The sequence below is a fragment of the Aspergillus pseudotamarii genome (assembly GCF_009193445.1).
Source record: "Aspergillus pseudotamarii strain CBS 117625 unplaced genomic scaffold BDV38scaffold_7, whole genome shotgun sequence".
In the NCBI taxonomy this organism is placed as follows: domain Eukaryota; kingdom Fungi; phylum Ascomycota; class Eurotiomycetes; order Eurotiales; family Aspergillaceae; genus Aspergillus; species Aspergillus pseudotamarii.
The window spans coordinates 307964-325823 of record NW_022475021.1 but is presented as its reverse complement, the minus strand read 5'-3'; the positions used below and the strand labels follow the sequence as shown (position 1 = coordinate 325823).

The window sequence follows — 17860 nt, the reverse complement described above, 5'->3', positions numbered from 1 at the left end:
TCAAAGATTCCCGTAGATAACCTCCGAGAGGCTTGCGATCATCAGGCAACCTGCACGATTGATCTTGTCACCTCTGCGGCTTATCCTTTCTCTGTGTCCACTGTCAACCATGAGTTGTAGCGATATACGATATGTTCAGTGTATACTTTCTCCTGGTCCAAGTGCTGTCAACTTCTCCTTCCGAGTCAGAACGCATGACTCGAACTTTCTTTTTCTTTCTTTCTTTCTTCCTTTCTTTTTTTTTTTCCTTTTTTTTCCTTCGTTTCTTCCTTTTTAATAGCGTCAAATTATCGGCGATGTCGCTCTCAGGTGCCGTCCGGTGCACCCGGCAAAGCGGGTGACTAGCACATACTTACCCCCCCCCCCAGCCAAAATGGCCATGAAAATCATGTCCCACATAAAGCAATGTAACCGACATCATGTTGGAAGGTTTGAGGTCTGCTGAATCGCCATTTTAGATTGTTCTTTCACTAGCTGCGATCGGGGAGGATCCGCCGACTACTTCAATAGTGCTCAAATCCTCAGTTGGTGTGATCAAAGAGACAAAAATCTCGGCTGCTGCCCGAAGCAGAGACCGGTCGGTTCAAGTCCTCGTCGAGTTAAGATCCAAAAAGCCAAGTTGTGGAAGTGATCAGCGTCTGCTAGCCGAGTCCGGTTCGGATCTATTTAGATCGGTCAGCATCCGTTCTTTCTCGTGGTGGAGAAAAGCCGAGAACTAAGAACTTTTTCACTCACAACCGTGGATCTGATGTATATACTTGATCGTAGAATCTTCGGAAGAGTATCAGAACAGTGGAGTGCTCTCAGATTGTCTCAGAAAGTAAAATCTTTTTCCAGAAAATAACCACTATCGAATGTAGGGCAACAACTCCGCCAGCCATCCGTGCACCAGCCCGATATCCCCTGGAAGGGTAGAGCAATTGTAAATTGGACAGACCAATTCGAGAAAAAGACAGTCTGAGCCACGTTCTTCTGACGACAGGTGACTCAGCACGCGCAATGGCAGTGTGATGTTTTTCATGATTTCTGGTTTCCCTAGCATCGTTACTATTTTTGCCGTTCAATGGGTGGGTTGGGTGTGGTTGGTCTGTCGAAGGCGAACAGCTCAGAAATTAACAAGGAGGAACGCCAAAGCGCGAGCCATTGGACCACAATGATAGTCCCATTTTTGTCAGGTACTAAGTCGCCATCCCGGGCTTCAATAGTAACAGTAGTCATGATAAACTAGCCTCAACACGACCTAGTGAGACTTGCATTCAGCCCTTGTTAGCGCCATTCTCCACTGTCCACCAATATGATGGTGAGAAATTTAGGAACATGGATCGGCAGAGCAAGAAAATTGGTTCGGCTTCGGTTTCCCCACTTCCTGTGCTGGGTTCTTGAAGTCTCAGCTGCCCATCAGAGACTACATATACAGCGTATGTAAGTTTCATTAGACGTTCACACGCCCACAACGGTTCAAGTAAGGGACGGCCTTGTCGGTCAGTGTCGCCATCAAATCATTCAAATAAGCCGCGACAGATCCTCGCTCCGGAATGTGTGGTGCTTGTCACTAACGTTGTTCATTTCTATTCGCTCATTTGGTTAATTGCGCTCGGTTCACCATGGGCGCAGACTATTTGGGTCTGGATGCGGTAGGATGGCATTCCATGGTGAAGACCTGGTGGGATCAAGTAAGACGCCCCGTCATGTGATGCCTCAGCCCTAAGACTGTCTGCTCACTGACTGTGATCACTAGGTTCTGGCCGCTTGTTTGTTGGCTACCATTGTCTTTGGGGGCCTATATATTCTCTTCTTGGCCGGAAGGAAAGTCCGCAAGAGTTGGCGTGTACGTATTTAATGCCCACAGTTCGTGGCACTCACACGGCCCTAAATCATGTTAACATAATAATAGAGAAGGGATCAGCTATCAGTGGTGCCCGCAGCTATTTCCCGGTATCTCGATCGTCTTTCAAAGGAGGCCCAGCCGCTCTCTACAGAGAGATATGCAGGAAAGGAGCTTCAATCGTTCGGTGTCTTCCTCGGCAGCCTATCAAACCCACCAACTCCTGATCAGACGCAGTTATTGCAACAGTGGGATATCACTGTTCTCGACCCTACGCAAGAGGGTGTTCTGGGCTCTCTATCAGGCCAGCGTACAGCTTCCTATACCTTAGGACGACTGGATGTGCGAGCATTTGCGAACTCCGAGCGCGCTTCGAATAACGATGAAGTGATTCAGGCTTTAGAGGCCGTTGCCCAGGCATTGCGGACATGTTTCAAGCAGTCACAGGATGTGCAGTCGCCGTTCAACGGGATTCTTCTCGCTGACTTTCTCGCGCACTTCCAACCCGTTGTATTGAACGCATTGGTAAAGTATATAAACCAGCTCGGGCTCGATGTTTGGCTCGAGCTTTCGCCGCCTGCTTACATTACCGAGCAGCAATGCCGCGACATCGACATGCTGCCTATCAGGGGCTTCATCTATCGCAACGCCACTATCTCGCCTGATGGCAGCAGTCGCAACTACTTCCAAATGACAGAAATGCGAACAGCTATGCGCGCTATAGCATCACAAAAGTCTATGGGCGGTACGACTATCGTGTCGTGGGAGACTATCGATAATGGAGTAGAGTTATCGCACGATGTTATTCACCGGACATTCAAATGGTGCAATTACAGGAGCGCAAGGTGCTGGATTGCGCCCCGTGCCGCCTTGACCGACGCAACAATTGCGACTACAGAGACTATAACTGAGGAGCCGTTGGGGGCACTGATGTGGATGAAAGGCAACGAGGTTACTGAAGCCCATAACGTGTGGAGGTCCAATGGAAAGGTGAGAGTCTCAACCCAAAGCTTAGAAAGCGAACAACCTGACATTAGGTAACAGGTCTGCCCAAACCCCCGCGGTCATGACTCTCTGTACGAATCTTTGCATTCCTTCATTCCCAATCTACTGGCGAAGCTGTCGTTATCACCTCCCGCTAAGGAGCCTCTGATCGATAGTCAAGAGACGGTCATCGACGAGCTCTCTTGGCCGTCGCAGCCGGAACTTACTCAAGAGAACCCTTTCTCCGTTTCTCCTGCAGGTAATGACTATACGGGGCTAGGATGTTTCCAACTCGGACTCGACTGCACATCCCGAGACATTGCCGATTTAGTCGATGCACAGCGACATGTTAGAGATCTTGACCTCCTTGAGCGTATCAAACTAGAGGAACTTCACAGTATCGCTGGACAATTGCGTACTCTCCAAAACGTGACACACATGACAGCCTCCGGGGTGTCCCACGCTGCGAGAGAATTGCTTGCTATCCTCAGTTCTTGCGATGGTAGTGAAACAGATACCCTCAAAGTCTATGTCGGATTACATTCTGGATTTCGCACACGCCTAGAAACACAGGTCTGGGGTATGTATGATACCGATACCACTTCGGGTACTCTCAACCTCAACATCTATCTCTCGGCGAAGGCACAGGACCGTACTAGCACCCTTCTACACACGTTCATGTCCAGCAGGGGATATTCTAGGTTTGAATGTCTTATGGCCGAGGTCGCACTAGCGACACAGACCGGAAGTCTGTCAGGGACCTGGGGATTGCCATCACGTATCATGCACGACATCGAACAACTTACTCCGACCGAGGCAATCTTGTTTCTGCGTCGCCTAACAGCCTCTGAGTGTTCGATATCTTCGGATTTGTCTCAAAACGTACGCGCATTCTGTGAATATCAGCTCATAGAGGCTCCGTCTCTTTCTCAGCTCAGAGCTTTGAGCTCTACTGCGTACCTGGGCGGCGAGATCTCCGCCGAGGACCTTGTTAGTTCCCGACTTGCATGGTATCGGGAACAAGGATGCTGGTGCCCTGATCCTACGGCTGCTGTAGCTCTTTTCAAGGAGGTCGATGCCAAGCTACCGACAATCCTTATTAATGGGGAGCTTCAGCTTCTGACCCAGCTCGCTACGGTCGCTCATACTATCCTGCAAACAGATCAAATCGATGCTGCTGCCGATTTGTTTGCATTGTCCGTCTTTTGTGCATTCCGCAAGCTCGCCCTCAATGAAGTCTATCTGGAAGTCCTCGACCGTAACCCCTTGCCCAACAATGACATGCTCCAGGCCTCTTGTTTCGCAGAGATGTACGCGGTGGGTGCGCGCTGTGACATGTACTTCGATATGGCACCTATACTTCTCGGAAAGATCCTCGCCACCCGGTACCGCGCGTACTACGACGTCCACCAACCACCTCGCCGGGATGACATGTTCACGGAGCTCCCGACAGCGTATGCATCCATGGACATTGACTTGGATCCAAAGGGTGAACAAGAAAGACCATCGGTGTTTTATCAATTCACATTCCTTGGAATCTTCGCTGTTCCAGCCTTGATCGACATCATCATGCTCACGACCGTTGGCCGAGGTCTTTACCTTACCACATTCATGAGCAACATCGATAAGTCGTTGGCGACACTTGCGTTGATGATAGCACTTATCCTCTGTGGTGGATTCGGTGGCTGGATCAGTTCTGGAGGAAACTATTACCTTAATGCCATGGCTTTCCCAGCCATGAGTATGTTCGTGATGACTCGATTCGTCGCCGGACTCGCAGTTGCCTTCGTCGGTGGCATCTTTGCAATGATCGGCATTGGTGTCATCAGTGGCTTTGAGCACGGGGTTGTCTTCTTTCTGTACTTCGTGATGCTGTCGACCTTCCTCATGACTCTTTCTGCACTCTCGGTATACCAGATCCCAGGATTCCAGTTCCAGTCGGGAAGAACTGTTATCATGATGTGCATTCCAATTCTGTTCATCTCGCCGATTATCACGATCTGGGTTCACCACGACACATGGGTTTACATTCCTTTCCTATGGCTATTCTTGATCTGTCTCTTGATCGGGGCTCGTATGGTTATCTCGCAGTGGAATACATGGTATCTCAACATCCCTCGCATTACGGACAGTGATGTCGTCAATTGGTATCTCAAGACAAGCCCACGCGACAGTCTACCAGCGGAGGTGGAAGATATCGGGACAACCCCAATCCCACGACAAGCCCTCCAGGCAAGTGTCGAGAAGGAACGGAACCGCCACTTCTGGACCAGGTCGACTGCGGACCCATTAGTCCGGAAGTTGGCCGATGGATATTCCGCGACAATGTTTCTTCTTGTATGGTACTGCAGGTATTCGAGAACCAAGCTGCCACGGCCTTACAGCCCAACTTGGAACCTTCAATTGAAAGCGTCTGTGGATACCATGAGCGATATGCAGAGGGGTGTCAAGCTTCACAACGCCTTTCTCCACTGGCGTCACACTGGCGGTGACGTGTGGTGCGGCATCTTGTACTTCATCCTCGCTCTAGTCGACAAGTGGACCGCACTGCTGACAGGGCAGTCGGTTGTGGGTCTGTCCAACGTGTCTAGCATGAAATATCGGCTTGCGACTGGGTTTGGATTGGCTTACTATCTTATGGGTGCAGTCATCCTTGATGCTGTGTCGCAGCCACTATGGACACTGGCCAATAAAACCACCTCTCGTGCCATTGCCTCTCTGGAGTCCCTCGAAGAGGCCAAGCTGGACAATATCCGGTCACGACGAGCACTGTATTGGAAGTCACTGGCAAAGTTCTTCTTTCTCCATATTTGGGGCGCTTCTATCTCGTTGGCCCTCATGTGGGCTTTCGAAGGTACTAGCGACGCTACCATCATGTATTTGGCTTATGTTGGGTCATATTCCGGTCTTCTCTGGTATCAGTACAACAAGGTATTCACAGGGCTTCGTGCCGTAATACCCCTCGCCTTAGGCACGGTTATTGGCTTCGTTTTGGGTATTCTCCTTCATGTCTATGTTCCAGCTTTCGCATACAGCAGTGTCATCAGTTTGGCTTCGGGAACATGGACCGCTGCTTTTATCTCGTTGTACATGACCGACATATGGATGCCGTTGTGGAAAAAGGAAACCAACGCGCAGCCTACTTCCAAAAATGAATCGCCATTCTACACCTGCAGCGCTCTCGACCCTTCCCCCGATCTTTCTCAAACCACGCTAAGCCAAATGTTTGACAATATTTCCACCTTGCCGGCCGATGTGCGATACAAACTCCAGCCATCGCAACATCCAGGTGTCGAAGTCATGCAGATCCTACAATCCCAGTACAGCTCTAAGAAATCGGGACGTGTAGAGGCAGCCTTTCGGCTAGCAGGAGGGCTTGTAAGTCTGGCAGCAGAGCTCTGGCAGCGGGGCGAAACGACTATTGAATTGGTCTCCGCTGGCCACCTTCTTCAAAATGAACAGAAGATCAGGGCGATCAGCCGCAGCACCGCCAGCGGGTTACACATCTTTGTTGTCATCGGTCCTGACCTTGTCGGGGATGAATGGGTGTCAGACATCCGTCGAAACTGCAGAATGATCGCCGAGGCCGTGGTCCAGGCTACTGCTGAATGCAAATCGGGTCTATCGCATAGCCAGTCTCTGGTAACGGAGCTACTGGTTGCAGATGACAGAGACGATGAACAAGTTCCCGTACCAGAAGGTGTCAAGCGCCAGCTTGAGTCTTGCACAGGGGAGCGTATGCGAGCCATTGGCTACTGGCAAAAGACTTTACTCCGTCACCTACTCCTCGGGTTGGAGTGCGATCTTGAGTGGGATAAACTGCCAAAGGATGTCCGGGCCTTCCTCTTGAAAAGATGCTGCGGGCAGTCCTGCTCGCTCTCTTCCACGCAAATGGACTGGATCCGGTCAAGATTCTCCGCCGACGAGTCCCTGGGTATCGAAGAGTTCATTTCGCGATGCAACCTTGGGGCTGGGTTAGCAGTTTCTGTGACCTCTTTTACTGAGACACTGCCGCCGAACCAAAATCTCCAGCATGCCTTCCCGGATTCATGGTCCGTGAGTGCTCAACTGCCAGCAAACCCGAACTTGTCAGATCTAGGCTTTCTTGAAACAATCCGGCTTGCACTGTCTCGGCTCCATGAGAAAATCAAAACATGCATCAAGTTCACCGTGATCTCTCTCGTTGCGGATCCGGAATACCAGAGGGAGCTGAACTACATCACTCGTGGACTTCCTTTGATTTTTGCCTGGCCGGCGACTCTGATTCTTAATACGGTCTGGATAATCTGTAAAACCCTTCAGCGGTTTATTCTTCCCGTGGTTTTGGTATGTATTGCTTAGCTCGCGGTCATGATTAAGCTAACAAGGTTGAATAGCTACACGGTCGTGAGAAGGTCTCCACACTTTATAAGAATATGAAGGGCAGAAAGACGGTTATTGAGAACAACCGCGTCATAACGGAGAGCCTTAACGGCCCTTCGACAGGTTTCTTTGAGACTATGCCGGACGGTACCTTGCGCCTCTACCAATACTCCGGGCGACACGAGGAGAGACCAAACGACAATAAGCACTTGACGGCCATTAACACATACAAAGACACGCTCAATCTCCAGAAGAGGGAGGAATATAGTAATGGGTCACTTACCAACGAGTTTATCTACGATTATACGTCGGTCAATGATGGTCGAAACGCAAAACTGCCATCAAGACGTCAATGTGTCAGTGGCGTGCTCAGCGGACAAGTCGTTCAGTACGATAAAAGAGGCCACATCATGTCCGGTTCGACCATGCGCAATGGAGATCCAGTGTCGTTTGAATTTTCGTACCGGAAGCATGCCAAGTTTGATGATGAATTACTGCGAGCCGAGTTCGTTTCCGGGCATAACAAAATCCAAGTTTCCTGGTGCATGCCGCCTCGCGCTCGTCCGGAAAAGTTGAACAAATGGATCCCTTATCCTCGTGTCACGGAGGCCACGTTCACGAAAGAGTCGGACGTTTATAATGCGAAATGGACATACGATCACAAGTTCCATCCCATCATTTCCACCACCCTCAACGGCGAGCCTTCGCCAACTCCGCCCATGATACAAGATGACTGGTACAATGTGTTACAGAAGCCGAAGAACTGCAGCTTCCTGGATGATAATCCGCTCTTCTCTTTCTCTTCCATAAAGGCTGGGGTTGTCTCACGGATGTTTGGTTTTAATATCAAGCGGTATCCCATTCCCACATCGCTTGCCAGAGAGCATCTATGGAAATCCTGGAAAAGCGGAAAGGAATTCGACGCGGCAACCACGAGATGGATGGATGAACTTCTCTTGAGGTCGGATCGAGTGCTTAACCCTTACTGGAGAAACAGGGATTTCGGCAGACTTGATGCTGCTGGAAAGTACCTCGATGCCTTAGGCGACACAGTGCTTGCGAGAGTTGATATGAATCCGGAAGTCAGCTCCTGGACATGGCTCGCTTTCAAGATGAGCGACTTGTATAGTTTCGGACAGGGTGGTGATGCGCGAATCAACACGAGAACACTCTCTACACAGCTACAGGATAGTGACCGCCAACTCCATGTTCTCGCGCTGGATACAGCGACTTGGCCTAACGAACCCGGTGGTGTCTCGGCTTGCCGACGAGATTTGGTCAACAACCTCAAGAGTACTAGATGGCATATCCTTGCTGAAGCCGCTACCGATTTCGGTGTCCCCCGGTTTCAGATTGAGAGAAATGTGCAATCGCTTGCAGTCGTGCCACAGTGGGGTCTGGATTTCCTCAACCCTACTCACGGGGTTTTCCAGAGCTCGCTCGATTCGGAGGTTGCGGAACGGTCATTCGACACGCGGAAAAGTGACATTGAACAGAATTTCATTCCTATTCTTACCAGTCTAGTCCGCTGCGCTCGTACAACTCAACACACCCGCCGGCATATAGAAGAAGCCACGAAAGCTTTGGTTGATTTGAACACCTACTTTGAGTCTTCCCGGAACTGGAACGATGTCTGGATGAGTGATGTGGTTAAGGATGCCTGGAGAAACCTCTGGTTGGCCGACGATATCGATGGTATCATGCCCATTTCACAATGGAGAACTGCGGAACATCCGACCTTGGTGCAACTCGACACCGCATTGGATATGTGGCATCGCTGTAAGTTCTTTTTCTTCGAGGTCTTTGCCTGGATACATGTATTAACCAAGTTCTTGTAGATCTGTTTGTCTTCTCCGTTCCCGTCCCCGAAAAGATCCCCGATATTTTCCAGGCGTCGCACCATTTCACAGGCGCCACGTACGGTGTCCTCTGTAAGATCAAGCGGAAGTGTGCCCTGCATGTGTGGGATCATTCCATCAGTCTGAGAGAGATGGTCACGTTCTTGTCTGGCGCTATCTCTTTCGACTCTTCCTTTGTCAACACCACCCTCATCCACCTGGGCCGTCTGTCCTGCGTCCTGGCTGAACATCATGCGGACGTGGTCTTGCCGTGCGCCGCGTTTTTCAACCCCGGCTGGGAGGCGGAATTGGGAACTTGTGAAGGTGCCCTGCAGCACCGTCGGGCATTCCAGCGAAAGATCGACCCGGTGGTCAACGGAATCACGGATATGGAGAAATACAAGCCCATCGAAACCATCAAGACCGAAACGCCTACCGTGGTCATGTTGTCTCATATCCGGTACGTCCTATTCCAACTATTGAAAGTATCTCAACTCAGCGTGCTAATATCCGCGATAGATATGTGAAGGATATCAAAACGGCCGTCATGGCCACCGATGTGATTGTCAACAGATGGGGCTTCAAGGATTATCGACTCCACATTTACGGCGACATGGAAAAGACCCCTGGCTACTCATCGGAATGTCAAGAGATCATCGCGTCCAAGGGGCTTCGCGATCACGTGGTTCTCAAGGGTCTGGGTAACCCATCTGTGGTGCTCCAGGATGCTGTAAGTTCCCTTGGCTCCATTTGAAAAGGACGTCAATGTACTAACGTTCTCTTTAGTGGCTTTTCATGAATTCCTCGATTTCCGAAGGTCTGCCATTAGCTATGGGAGAGGCTGCATTGACCGGAGTACCCGTTGTCTGCACCGACGTTGGCGCGTCATTCTGCGTTGTCACAGACAGCAAAACCGGAAAACGGTTCAGCGAGGTCGTCGCGCCCAATGACGCCTTGTCCCTCGCTCAAGCGCAAATCCGAATCCTTGCCTTAGTGGATGAGTGGGCCCCGTTCGCCGAGGACGAGGAGGGCTATCAGCCGCCGAAGCTGTCGCTGCGCCCCAGTCCCGAAGAGGTGGAACAGATCACGAAGCGGATGTACGCTAAAACTGAACAGCGACGTCGACTGGGTATGCGGGGGCGTGATAACGTGCTCAACAATTTCTCAGAGCACCGGTACCTCCGGGAGCATGAGCAGATGCTCTGGATCGGCAAGTACCAGAGCCGCAGCTTCATTGCTCGGGAGCGGATGGCCTCTTCGAACAGCTCCCTGGTCTTCACCAAGGAGAGGATACATTCGTCGCAGCCGTCTCGAACGTGGTGGGGAAGGTTACGTCGTGGACCGGGTCCACTCAGCTCTGCTGAGTCGAGCTCGGAGTCCGTTTAATAATGATTATAGATATTTCTGGTTTTTAAAGTTGACGAGAGATGTTTATAGACATAGATTATTAGTACATATTGTTAATATTAATGATAATGGTATATACAATACTTCTTTTTTTTCATCTGACTATGTTCACATATTAAACTCCTTATGAGAATATGCACTATGATCGCTATCTCTCAATAGAGAAGGAATTGTAGCCGAGATAGAGATAGATGAGTAACATAAACAGCCAGATAGCACGTGTACTTCCATCTTTATCTACCTATTCAGAGAATAGGGTATTATTTAGGGCTTACATTCCCTAAACCCTGTCAGAAGATCACCTTACCCTAGATGATATATGTACTAGACTAGACTACAGACATACACATATACCCTGTGGAAACCAAAAAGGATGCTATCTTTCTATAAGATACGCTATGGTAAGAGAGAGAGAGAGAGAGAGAGGGAAGGAGGGAGGGAGAGAGTAATCCAGTAAAAGGGAAATGAATACCAGCTACCAAGGTTCGACTTCATTGAGGTTAACCCTGTACTCGTTACTCGTTACTTAAAGTAAATTGTCATGCGCATTTTAGGTGATAGATATTTCTAGATTATTCACTGCTTGGGTAGTAAGTATGGAAGGGGATTGGATGAGGGGATTATTTCGGAGATTAGTTCCTGATGACGGGTTATTATGGGTTCTTTGTTGGTTTCGGGTTTCTTTGTTATTCTTTCTTTCTTTGTATTGTATTTTTATTTTGAAACTGTGAGGTGGTGCGGTAGTACGCTGGTTTTGCCTTACAGACGACTGGTAAGAGGGATTGTGGGACGGCAGTTGAAGATACTGCCAGTGCGTCATACTCCCTAGTAGTGGAAGAGCAGGTGCACTGCACTGCAGTGATAGAGACCATTCACCCTTAGCAAAAGATCAAATCTTCTGATTGAACATATTATGAAGCATGTTTCTGGCAGATCCACAAGAACACCATTCCCCGCTTTTCTGGCTATATGAATCTTCCCTACTCCTTAGTATATGTAAACACGATTATTTATACTCCTACATGGATGCGATGACTTCGATAGTATGCCGGACTATCATTCCCATCTTCACTCTTTCGTCCACAGGACTTGGGTATCTAACTGGTACTGAACGATGGCTACTGGGTCCAAATAATCTCCGAAGGGGCTGCGCGATCGGTTAGGATTTGGACACGTCCGCGATGATTTTGTATGTAGCGGCGTGGATGCTTAAAGGTCGGGTACGTGGGTATACCGCTCCCACGATTTGATGATTGGGCCCATACTGCGGGTAAATCCCTTCGGACAGCTCGATGAAATGCGCCTGCGGTCGGGCCTCGTGCAGCATGTCTAGAATCCGCTCGCTCCAGAGACCCGAGCATTCGTCGTCAATGAGCTGGAAGTACGGGTTGAGAGGGGGGCAGGCCGAGTCCAAATCGATGAACCGAATCCGCATGTAATTCAACACTTGGTGAGTGTTGAGACTATGTACCGCACCGGTGATCAATCGCTCGAACGCCCGGATAAAGTGGAGATTGGTGATCCGCGAAAAGTCATCCAGGAATGGCAGTCCGGAGTGGGTTCGCTTGTCGCGGCAGCAATTCTTGACCACCAGGTCTAGCGATCTCAATTTCGAAGATTTGGGTGGCCAGGCCACTAAAGAATTTCGCGTGGGTTGGAACAGACACGCACAGACCTTGCCTGTAAATGCGAGGGACTCCAGGTGCGGTATGACATCTCCCAGCAAGCGACATAGATGAGGGGGGTTGACTCCGTCGCCCAGCCAGCTGGTCTGCGTGCTGTCCTTACTGTAGAATCCTTCCAGGCTAATATTAAGGTGTACAATGGACGGTGACAGTCGTCGTAGAACTTCTGCAATGGTATGATACCCTTCGACCTTCGGTTTTGCGTACGCACAATGCCACTCTTGCAAACCCGGCAACGCTTCTGACAAATTACGCCAATGTCGGTGGTCGCGCATAATGTTCCAAGCTCCGCGCATTACAAACGAGCGAATCTCCGGTAGCGTCGGCAGCCGCTGGCCAGAGAATCCACACGGATCGTTCCTAAAGTGGCGTACCATCGGTGGCTTTTTGCAGTGGCCTCCTTCGAGAGTCAGAATGCGTGCCTCAGGAAAGCACGACTGAACGTGATAAAAGATCTCCTCTAAAGTGGCATTATGACTGGCGTAGTGGTACTTGTAGTCGTTTCCATGGTTGGTGTCGGAATCATCCCATACCATGGTCGTATGTGCGGCGGATCCATCCACATCTTCATCATTATACCGCCGGGCGGGAATTTGAGAAGAGTTATTCTTGATGGCCCGCTTCCCCCATACCGGGATCCATATCTCGACATGGCGGACATAGCTGGCTAGATGGGGATGCGCCCGAAACCAACGTGCCGATTCGGTCAACTCCTCCGTCGTGCCTTTTATTTTGACTAGTCACGGTCAGACAGCTTCTCCAAACAACGACATCATCATCGACTCACTATGTCTGTAGATCCGATCTTGCACTAGCGACCTCCACACGGGCGAGATTAACGCTAGGTTCGACAAAACTTTCCGTCGCGGGTGCCGAAGAGATTTATTCCAACTTCGACCGGGCGATTTTCCCGGACCGGTCGTTGTGAAAGCTGCCGCTCGTTCGCCGAAGAGGTAATCAAGGATGGCTTCGTGGATTTCAACAGGGAGGTTTGGAAACTGCAGCTCGGGCCGGAGGGGACGTGATGCATCCACACTGATCTCCACATCTTCCATCTCGGTATCCACCGGGGACTGGCAGGCCAGCTGGCCAGGCACTACGGGAGGGGCGATGGGGCCATCGGGCAGCTGGAACTCTGCGCTAGTACTTCGCGTTGATTTGGCATATGGAATAGATGACGAGATCGAGGCTCTCGCCAGAGAATTTACAGAAACCGGGCGTGGGGGAGGAATGGCGGAAATCATGAGGGGCGACGAGGGCGGCAGGACGACCAACTCGGACGGCATCGAGTAACCGGAGGGAAGGAGGACCAGTAACGCCAACCCGTAGGAATCAAATGATCGTCAAATCGTGAGCGTAAGGGATACTAAAAAAAAACGCAGGAAAAAAAATGACCTCAGTGTCAGCATAGACTTGATGTAGAATCCATTTTGGGTCGTACAGAGTATTAAGAAAGGGGGGAAATATGGGAAGGAAAAAGCACGTAGGAAAAGAGCAGCTGAGACATACTGCAGGTCAGAGAAGCAACCAGTGGGTGGAATCGCGGTGATTAGAGATTCAGTATGCGATAAAATAGGTTCAAATATGGATGGTTTGGACTGCAAGCGAATGACGACCCGACCAAGTTTACAAGCAGCCAGCGTGGTCCATGACGGACAGGCGAGGGGGAAGATGCGTGTCTAACTGTCAGTCGTCGCGTAGGAAAGAGGGAGGGGGGGGGAAGAAGAAGTCAAAAGATCGAAGTAAATCAGGCCGTTAGGCAGCTCCCCAGGTGATGTGATGACGATGGTGTATAACCAGATAAGAATAAATAAATAATAAATCAATAATGTTGGAAGTGGAGACCACCGTCAATCAAAACGATCGCATCCAGAGCGGAGAAGAGAGGAAGGGAGGGAATTAATTTCGTTGGTTTTTTTGATTTCTTCCCCAGTGAGTGAATGATTCTTGGGAAAATTAGAAATAGCAGAACGACGACAACAAGAGAAAACCAACGGGGGGGAACCGCATAAGAAATGAAACCACAGGGGATTCGATGTAAATTTATTGGCAACGTAATTTAACTTCTACTTGCTTTTTTTTTTTTTTTTCCTTTCCAGGTTTTTTACTGCTTTTGGTTTTTTCATCTGTTCAGGTGGACAATCATTGAGACAGACGGAGGTTTTAAAAGTTACCGTATTGTGATACTGCCAATACCACTTAAGGTTTGGCAAAAACCACCAGTCCAAAAGACTAGGGACTAATCGGATGCTATTCCAGTTTCATGACGATCATGCCATGTTGATGGCAGAAACGACTAGTAGATACGATTGAGAATGATATGAGCGGGATTTCCCTGTTTCGTACCAATTTGGGTTCATATATCCCAGTCGGCTCTCCTCTGCTTCGGTGGACTGCTCATATTTTGGGTTTAACGAGGCTGATTTCCATGATGATCCTCATCATCCAATGAGAGCGTCAGTCCAGCTGACCTTGGTGATTCTGTATCTATCGAAGTGTATCGTAATCGTAATCTTTCTTACTAATAAACTTCCTCTCCGCCGCAAATTTCGATCCATGCCCGATGAAGCCATCAAGGGCTTCATATTATTCACTGTTATTTACATCCCTCACCGAGCTGAAGCCAAGATTGAATACGTTATCTTTTTTCTTCTCTCGAAGCAAAACAAAGATAGTGAAGATCAAAAATCAATCCCCTTTTTTTTAGAGTAAGGGAGAAGTTCAAATTACCCTCCTTCGCCGAACAAATAAGCTTTCGTCAAGAATCGAGATGCTTAAGTATGAGGACCCACAAAGATATATATCTGTTCCCCATACGATCCGAAGTAGAACATCATCTTGTACTAGTCCTTATCGAGACGATTGAGCCGCTGGAGTCGTGTATTTGACATACCGTCCACGTATAAAATTCTTGTCAAGGTAATCAATCAATTCCTCGTACCGGGCGTGGATGCTTGTATCTGGAGGGCCTCGACGTTCTTCTCTCTTTCCATAACAAATAAGTTGAAAATGACCGCTAAAGCTAGCAATTCTATTGAACCACAGCACTGCCAAAACATGAGAAAAGAGATAACGGCAAATATACAAGTTCCGAAATAAATCAGAACACCAACGCAAGTTCTATATACAAGTCTATATGCAGTCTATCGTGAAATCTATACCCTCGTCTCATGGCCATTCTCCACATGTTCCTCTTCGCTCTTATCAAAGTTTCCCTCCTTGATCTCAAAGCGGAATCGCTCTTCCTCCTCCTTCATCTGAGCCTTGACCTTCTCATTGGCCCGCCACACCGGCTTAACCTCGAACAGGCGGTCCACAACTTCTAGCGGGATACCGCTGGTCTCGGGAATGAGGAAGAAGGCGAAGAAGAAGGCGAGGAAAGATAAGGAAGCGAAGAAGAAGTACACTCCATAGCCCATCGCGGCGAACATTTGCTCCGTAAAGCGGGAAACAAGGAAGTTGAAGAGCCAGTTGCTGGCGGTGGTTGCGGCCTGGGCCAGGGAACGAATGTTGGGGTCGAAGAATTCCTAGTTATTGTTTATCAGTGACGGTTCTTATCGACAAGTGGGTCAAGGGGAGGGAGGGGAGAAACCTACCGAGTTGATCACCCACGGAGTGCCGTTCCATGTAGGCGTATAGACCGCCGTCCACAGGTAGAAGAAGAAGATGGCTGCAATACCACCACCGTTCAAGTGGTCGGTGGGATGTTGCTCGGGCTCGACAACATAGATGTAAGCACCGATCACCCACATACAGACCGAACCCATGATTGCACCGATCAGGAGAAGCTTCCGTCTTCCCAACTGGTCAACCAGGAACAGAAGCCACACGAATGTCATAACGGCTTTCACCACACCAAACAACCCCGTGGTTATTCCGATCGTATTGCTATTGACACCGATACTTTTGAAGATGGTTGGACTGTAATAGTTGATCGCGTTAATGCCGGATCCATTCTGCCAGAAGAACAACATGCAGCCCAGGAAAAGACGCCACAAGATCTTTGGGCGTGTGCCAACGGACTGGAAGGGCTTCCAGAATCCAATACCAATGGTGGCTGCCTGCTCTTCAAGCGCTTGGTCGATAGCTGCCACCTCCTCAGTGATATAAATATCGGTCTCGCTCAACTGACGAATCCAGCAGAGATTTGCCATTGCTTCCTGTCGGCGGTCCTTGAGGAAGAGCCACCGAGGGGATTCCTTTGTCCATAAGGCACCAGCAAAAAGCAGCCCAGACGGGACCAGCTGAACGGCAAATGGGATTAACCATTGTTTATGGCTAGGCTCCATGTTGTTTTCGACGCCGTACTAAGCCGGATTCAAGTCAGCATTGTGTACATGGCTCTGAGCGATAAGGGGAAAGGATTAAAAGGTAGAGTGCCAATCAAAAGCGCGAAGACCACTTACGTTGATCCAGAATCCCACCATACCACCAATCTGCCAGCCAAGCTCATAGAGACCGACAAGTCGCCCACGGATGGCTGGAGGTGCCAGTTCCGAAAGATAGATCGGGACGATGTTTGAGGCAACACCAGTACCGAGTCCATTCAGGACACGTCCAGCATACATGATTCCAAGTCCGCGGGAGTGATCGGCACCCAGCTGTAGACCGGCTCCTAACGTGAAGATGGCTGACGCGATCACCAAGCTCCATTTGCGTCCGAGGAAATGGCCAACAGGGTAGGTAAAGAGGGCCCCAAAGAAGGCACCGGCAATGAACAGCGAGACAATATTCTCGCTAATCAAGTCCACTTTCGCAGATGACATTTTGTCCAAGCCAAATTCCTCTCTAAAGGAGTTCAGTGTGATGGTTGTACCAATAAAGGCACTCGTATAACCAATCATATTGGAACCACATGATGCAATGGCTGCGAGCAAGTACACTCGCCAATTGTAGACATTCTTCGGAGTAGGACGATCCTCAACGACGTTAAGAACGCCCATCGTGATGGACAAAGGGTCGAAGAATCAAATGAAGTAGGGAAAGGTGACACAGAAGATTCTTCGACACAGGGGGCGACCTAGGATGAACAAGAGGGAGGTGGTTTTGAGCACAACAAAAGTGAGACCTGGGTTTCGGGCGTGGAGAGCATCTTAAAAACTAAATAGATGCGGATGGACGCTTCATTCGAACTATCTCCACAAGTTCCGTCAAGGTCCGCCCCAGACTGGGGCGCCATGGGGTTGCTTCAAAGAGCTGCGATACGTCGAGAACTACGATGGACGCTTTCTCTCTGCAAAAAATTTGCTTTGCCATGGTCCCCGGTGAGTGAGAACGTGGGCCGGGGAAGCGTTTTCCCCAGACTGCTTTGCCTCTTAGCCGCGAAGAAATGTTCAGCCGCAGCGATCAAGCTTATATTCTCTACATAGAAGCGACGTGTGACCTTCTGGCTGATCCACATTTTCCCACAATTTTTTCCCAATAAGTGGCCCTAGACGAAGTCATCGTCAGTGTGGGAGGTCGGCCTTCACAGCATTGGACGCGACTATTCCGAGCTAGAGTCCCTAATTCATTCATCCACCATGGCGAGGGCTTTCCCGGTGAACCACCCGTCTTCACCGCATAGAGCATCTTACAGGGGTAGCTTCGGCTTGGCGGGGGCGAGAGCGCAGCCCAAAGTTGAGAAAGATTTCCTTGGTAAGGGAATATCCCGGGATCGCTTATCCGGGATTTTGTTGAGTGGACGTCAACCCGATGCCGGGGGAGAGCGCTTAACCCCACTGTAGGTCGGAACCTTGCCGAGATGCCGTTGATCTCGG

General features: G+C 49.7%; 4 protein-coding genes across 4 annotated transcripts; 1 reads left to right on the top strand and 3 right to left on the bottom strand.

Annotated features, from left to right (window-relative positions):
• Positions 1-1604: 1604 nt before the first annotated feature.
• On the top strand, positions 1605-10395 carry BDV38DRAFT_278956 (glycosyltransferase family 4 protein; the record flags this gene model as incomplete). The annotated part of the gene is made up of 8 exons (XM_032058867.1): positions 1605-1673; positions 1739-1828; positions 1895-2815; positions 2870-7135; positions 7186-8950; positions 9010-9469; positions 9529-9739; positions 9796-10395. The coding sequence occupies 8 exons, from the start codon at positions 1605-1607 to the stop codon at positions 10393-10395; spliced, it is 8382 nt and encodes a 2793-aa protein (XP_031917666.1).
• Positions 10396-10916: 521 nt separating this feature from the next.
• Positions 10917-11406, bottom strand: BDV38DRAFT_190111 (uncharacterized protein). The gene has a single exon (XM_032052252.1). The coding sequence runs from the start codon at positions 11234-11236 to the stop codon at positions 10967-10969; it is 270 nt and encodes an 89-aa protein (XP_031917665.1). The 5' UTR covers positions 11237-11406; the 3' UTR covers positions 10917-10966.
• Positions 11406-13703, bottom strand: BDV38DRAFT_190117 (uncharacterized protein). Its single transcript, XM_032052253.1, has 3 exons — positions 13611-13703; positions 12889-13513; positions 11406-12837 (listed from the first exon to the last, which is right to left on the bottom strand). The coding sequence occupies exons 2-3, from the start codon at positions 13385-13387 to the stop codon at positions 11576-11578; spliced, it is 1761 nt and encodes a 586-aa protein (XP_031917664.1). The 5' UTR covers positions 13388-13513; positions 13611-13703; the 3' UTR covers positions 11406-11575.
• A 1030-nt stretch (positions 13704-14733) lies between these two features.
• Positions 14734-17628, bottom strand: BDV38DRAFT_296260 (sugar porter family MFS transporter). The gene is made up of 3 exons (XM_032062898.1): positions 16508-17628; positions 15698-16408; positions 14734-15628 (listed from the first exon to the last, which is right to left on the bottom strand). Exons 1-3 carry the CDS (start codon positions 17042-17044, stop codon positions 15257-15259), a joined length of 1620 nt encoding a protein of 539 aa, XP_031917663.1. The 5' UTR covers positions 17045-17628; the 3' UTR covers positions 14734-15256.
• Positions 17629-17860: the final 232 nt, after the last annotated feature.

What these genes read in the sequence shown, in the direction of transcription:
- BDV38DRAFT_190111 (XM_032052252.1), bottom strand. Translation starts at nt 11,236, where the DNA reads ATGACGCACTGGCAGTATCTTCAACTGCCGTCCCACAATCCCTCTTAC.
- BDV38DRAFT_190117 (XM_032052253.1), bottom strand. Translation starts at nt 13,387, where the DNA reads ATGCCGTCCGAGTTGGTCGTCCTGCCGCCCTCGTCGCCCCTCATGATT. An exon ending in AGATCGGATCTACAGACATA is followed by an intron (nt 12,838 to 12,888) that starts GTGAGTCGATGA and finishes GACCGTGACTAG; the next exon opens with TCAAAATAAAAGGCACGACG.
- BDV38DRAFT_296260 (XM_032062898.1), bottom strand. Translation starts at nt 17,044, where the DNA reads ATGGGCGTTCTTAACGTCGTTGAGGATCGTCCTACTCCGAAGAATGTC. An exon ending in TGGTGGGATTCTGGATCAAC is followed by an intron (nt 16,409 to 16,507) that starts GTAAGTGGTCTT and finishes AATCCGGCTTAG; the next exon opens with TACGGCGTCGAAAACAACAT. An exon ending in CTCCGTGGGTGATCAACTCG is followed by an intron (nt 15,629 to 15,697) that starts GTAGGTTTCTCC and finishes AACAATAACTAG; the next exon opens with GAATTCTTCGACCCCAACAT.